General features: G+C 47.4%; 1 protein-coding gene across 2 annotated transcripts; it reads right to left on the bottom strand.

Annotated features, from left to right (window-relative positions):
• Positions 1–1300: 1300 nt before the first annotated feature.
• On the bottom strand, positions 1301–4008 carry COA4 (cytochrome c oxidase assembly factor 4 homolog). 2 transcript variants are annotated; one of them, XM_084801605.1, is made up of 2 exons: positions 3884–4008; positions 1301–2012 (listed from the first exon to the last, which is right to left on the bottom strand). In XM_084801605.1, exons 1-2 carry the CDS (start codon positions 3901–3903, stop codon positions 1736–1738), a joined length of 297 nt encoding a protein of 98 aa, XP_084657731.1. In that variant the 5' UTR covers positions 3904–4008; the 3' UTR covers positions 1301–1735. The 2 variants fall into 2 exon arrangements, with proteins under 2 accessions (XP_084657731.1, XP_084657732.1); XM_084801606.1 differs by having other exon boundaries at positions 3820–3991.
• Positions 4009–5058: the final 1050 nt, after the last annotated feature.

The following is a 5058-nucleotide window of genomic DNA, read 5'->3' as shown; positions in this document are numbered from 1 at the left end:
CGCACATAAGACTCAAAGTAGCTTTCAGAGTCTACCATACTTCAGACTTGGACTGCTAACATACAGATGCCTGAGAAGGGTTTGTTAATAATGGCTTTAAAAAGCACCATAGCTTCTATGGCAGGGTCACCTCCCAACCCCCTTCCCATTCCCAAATGACTTCCAGGAACACGCAGAAATAGATTTGGGGGTCCCACTGAATAAAAACGAGAAGCAACTGTTGATATTATAAGCAGGACACAACACTATCAGTTGTCAAACTGTTGTCAAGTAGGAACAGAAGCTCTATGATTGTAGAGGCTCCATTTTTCCAAAGGTCAAAGTCTGTATTGTAATGTTAAACATGCTTCCAAAATGTCAGGCGAGCTTTGTTGGTTAGGCTAGGGCAGATTCTGAGTCTGCTAATTCAGCAGGGCCTGGCATAAAACAGGTACTCATGGCTGAAAATGTTTTCCTGACAGCTGTGGGGGCACGTGCCAGTACTCTTGGTGCTTGGGAGTGGAGGCAGGAGGATCAGGAGTTTAATGTCATCATTGGCTATAGTAAGTGTGAGGTCAGTCTGGGCTACACAGATTCTGTCTTTTTTTTTTTTTTTTAACCCCGAAGACAGGGTTTCTCTGTGTAGCCTTGGCTGTTCTGGACTCGCAATGTAGACTAGGCTGGCCTCAAACTCACAGAGATCCACCTGCCTCTGCCTCCCCAGTGCTGGCAGATTCTTTCTTTAAGAAGAAAATAGAAGCCAGGCGGTGGTGGTGCACACCTTTAGTACCAGCACTCGGGAGGCAGAGGCAGGTGGATCGCTGTGAGTTGGAGGCCAGCCTGGTCTACAAAGTGAGTCCAGGACAGCCAAGGCTACACAGAGAAACCCTGTCTTGAAAAACCAAAAAAAAGGAGAAGAAGAAGAAGAAGAAGAAGAAGAAGAAGAAGAAGAAGAAGAAGAAGAAGAAGAAGAAGAACAAGAACAAGAACAAGAACAAGAACAAGAACAGAGAAAATAGAATGTTTCCCTATTCACTTCACCCACCCCATTAAACTGAATAAAACACCCAGAAGTGAGGAAAGATAAAGGCTCTTATGTCACTGTTAGGCAGTAAGTTCACTGTTTGGGTGGTGTTTACTTCTGCCTCTTGAACTAATCTCTAAGCAACAGGAAGGTCACATTCCTCTTCAAATTACTGACACACTACCTTAGAAACACTTTCTGTTGTAAAATTTGTGGTTGAAAAAAATGAAGGCCTGATTGGGCAACCAATTTACCTTGAGATTGTAAATTTACTTATAAAGTACTTGGCATAGGGACTCAAGAGGTAGGTGGAGGAAGTGGCCTATATCCCACCTTATTTTTATTTTATTTTTCTGTGCATAGGTGTTTTGCCTGCACGTATGTCTGTGTGAGGGTGTCAGATATTGGAGTTACAGATAGTAGTGAGCTGCCTTGTGGGTGTTGGGAACTGAACTCGGGTCCTCTGGAAAGTCCTCTTAACCACTGAGCCATCTCTCCAGCCCCTCACCTTAGTTTTAAATACAAATATTGGTAGAACAAGAACGATGAGGAATATTTGTGATCTGACAATAGAGTCAACAGCTCCTGGCGACCGTCATGTGCAAACTTCCTGGTGTCTGGCTTTAAATCCCAAAGACTGTCCCCAAACTGTATCCCTCCTGTTGCACACTTCTTCTGCTTTGGGTTTCTTCTTCCCAGGGTCTCTGGCCTGTGCGGACGATGGCTTAGGTCTCAGTGTTGAGCACTGGCTTGTTCTTTCCTCCTCTGCAGTTCCTCCCGCCGTCTCGCCTGCTGTGCACTCATGCAATCTCTGAAAGCCTGCACTTGCGGCTGGCACTGACGCCAGTCCTGGTGCTGGGCCATACACTCTTGCACGGCAAAGTGGGAGGCAGCACAGCCAGAGCGGGTGATCAGCTGGTCCAGCGGGTCCTCCTCGTCTCCCTCCTCCTTCTTCACCTGCCGGGTCCAGTTATGGCCTGGTGGGACCGAGGCTGACATCCTGAGGAACCTAGAGTATCAACAGACAAGGTTAAAGTACAGTTATGACTATACATGTCTTCCTGTTCACTAACGGTCTAGTTTAAGCCGCACTGTATGGCCTGCGTATGTGCCCTCTCCCCTAGGAGAATAAGCTCTTTAACATCAGGTACCGGGCCTGATTTACCACAGGCGCCCCTAGCACGTGGCCTGACAGGGAAACGGCCTGCAAAACGGTTTGATGAACTGAGATAAATGTATCTAAGCTCAGTGGAGTCAGCTAGTGGGATGCAAATTAAATGAAATGTCGGGTTTTTTTTTTTTTTTTTTGGAGAAGCTATTTCTGATTTCTGATCTACCTCAAAAACAAAACAAAAATAACGACAACAAAAAACCCAGCCTTTCTTCTTTCCTTCAGAAGAGTAAAGTCAAGCACTTGGAATGTTCCAGCACATGCAGTGTTTGCCGCATGGGAGGAACTGGGGGTCTGGTGTAGCTGTGGCACAGAGCACAAAAAGTCTGTGGAGTATGAGGCTACTTAGTCAAAAATATCCAAATGTGAGGTGTGTTTGCCCAGACTGTTTTCCCAAGACCATCTGCTTCAGCATCCCAAAGATTGCCGCAAGGCTGAATTTAAGAAAGGCTTCAAGGACAGCCAAGGCTACACAGAGAAACCTTGTCTGAGAAAATAAATAAACAAACAAACAAACACCAAAAAATAAAAAGGCTTCAATAGAGCTGACTTTCACCTTTGCACAAACTTTATTACGATGGGCTGTAAAGGAACTAAACAGATCTCAATGCCTTTTCTGTCTCATAAATTAATTACTGAGCATTGTGTGCCAACCACTATGTTGAGAGTATACAAGCATGACCAGGCTAGAGACAGTTCTTTCCCTCAGGAAGTTTACAATCTAGGCAACAGGTAGTTTACAACAGTATGTACAGACGGCTGAAAACATGGGCAGGAGTAAGCTGTGAGTTCTTTCTTTCTTTTTTGGTTTTTCGAGACAGAGTTTCTCTGTGTAGCCTTGGCTGGCCTCGAACTCACAGCGATCCACCTGCTTCTGCCTCCCGAGTGATGGGATTACAGGTGTGCCCACGCCCGTGAAGACTTCCTAGAGGAAATTACTTCCAGGCTGAAACTCAAGGCTGAGTAGTGAGTTCGGCCGACTTGGGGAAACTATTTCTGGCTAGACGTAGCCAGACAACACTGGACACAAGAAAGGAATCAAAAGTTCAGTGGTTTGGTGGTAAAGCCAATGTCCGACGTTCGAGGGCCCGCTGAGTTTGATCCCCCACCCCCACCCCTACCTCCACCCCCACCTCCACCCCGCACCACAGAGCAATAAAACACTTCAGTGATTGGAGAAATGAGGAGAGCAGGAAATGAAAACTGGCAGAAACGAGCAAATGGCAGAACAACAAAACTTTGCAGCTCATGTTAGGAGTTTAAGACTGTTATCATGAGGACAAGGGGTAAGTCACAAAAGGGATTTAAGCACCCCCACCTCTATATAAACCTCGCCTATATGGAGGCACAATAAAAAGGGAAAATGGCTTTGAAAAGACATTTGAGTAGAAAACTATCTCATTGGGATCAGCAAGTTACACACGAAAAATAACCGCTTTCGGGTCCACTAGGCAGACTCAGTAAATGGTACTGCAGTCTGCGCCCAATACATGTTGCCCTCGGTATTCCTTGAATGAAATGAGTTCAACTCATGTTTAGAGATTAAGGGCGGGCGAGGTGGCTGACAGCTTGGCCTGGACTTTTAGAAAGGCATGGCAAGGAAGGGGAAGCAGAGAAATAAAGGCAGCCGGGACCCTTGGAGCACCTCTCCCAGTTCCGGGCGCACTCCCGCGGTCTCTCCGGCGTAGGGATGCGTGCGAAGTGCTCACCCGCAGGTGTCCAAGGGCATGCGAACGCGTTCTGCCCTAGACGCCCAGTTCCGCAGGCAGAGAGCACTCCCGCTTCTCTCCGCAGAAAGCGGGCACTCTCGGGAGAGCACACACACGGAAGGACGGAGCCCTCTGCACATTTTCATTGGTTGGCTCTAGGCGTAGAGCCCGCCCTCAACCCCACTCTTCCGGGAACGTGCGGAAGAAGCGGACAAATGGAGGCAGGGTCACGGGGAAGACGCCTTTGGTAGTTCTGAGAGGCTGGGTGCACACCCTCTGGTGACTCCAGGCCGGAAAGTGGTACAGCGAAGGGGAGTAGCCTATTGTGCTTTCTCTTCTGCGAGAGCTATGCCTGACCCCCCATGTCCGAAGTGGGTTATCGCATGGGTTGCGGAGGGCACAGGGTCCAGAAAAGGAATTGCAAGCTCTCATGGACATTATTTTTCATTCTCAAAACCAAGGAAACATATATGCGCGGTGCGATCCATGTCAGAACTAGCATCTGTAAGCAGTTAACTGTTGCCATGAAAAGGAGAGGCGTTTTTTTTCTATTTATTTTTAAAATTACATTTGTGCGTTTATGAGTGCCGCCAAGGCACACGTGTTGAGGGCAGAGGCAGGGGGAATTGGTTCTGTCCTTTTACCATGTCGATCCTGGGGTTGAACTCGGGTTGTTTTGTGGTAGGTACCTTTACTTATGAACCACCTTGCAGGAAGATATCTCCCTACCCCTCCCTACCCCTCCCCCCCCCCCCCCCGTCTGCCTCCTTTCCCCACTTTCTCTCATAGACAGTGCACAGCAACACTCACCCACCCACCCAAACAGGGTTTCTCTGTGTAGCCTTGACTGTTCTAGACTCTCTTTGTAGTCCAGGCTGGCCTCGAACTCACAGCGATCCGCCACCGTGCCTGGCTTAGACCCCCTTTTCTTAATTTCTCATTCAAGACATCAGGGTAGAAAGTGAGTTACTTCACCCAGCCATAGCCAGGCAGCTCCCAACTCTTAACCTCTTTCCCCCGTAAATGGCACTCCGTGTCATTTCTGACTGTTCTGTTCACCAAAATCAAATCAACCTCTCTAAATTCTGTAAGAGCTTGTTTTATTGATTATCTGTCATATTGGATACCATTGCTGTGTTTTATATCTATTTTTGGTTTTGTTTTGGGTATTTTTG

Source organism: Acomys minous (assembly GCF_964271855.1).
Source record: "Acomys minous genome assembly, chromosome: 2".
Lineage (NCBI taxonomy): Eukaryota > Metazoa > Chordata > Mammalia > Rodentia > Muridae > Acomys > Acomys minous.
The sequence above is the reverse complement of the archived record's forward strand: the minus strand, read 5'-3'. Positions and strand labels throughout refer to the sequence as shown.

What these genes read in the sequence shown, in the direction of transcription:
- COA4 (XM_084801605.1), bottom strand. Translation starts at nt 3,903, where the DNA reads ATGCCCTTGGACACCTGCGG. An exon ending in ATGCCCTTGGACACCTGCGG is followed by an intron (nt 2,013 to 3,883) that starts GTGAGCACTTCG and finishes TTGATACTCTAG; the next exon opens with GTTCCTCAGGATGTCAGCCT.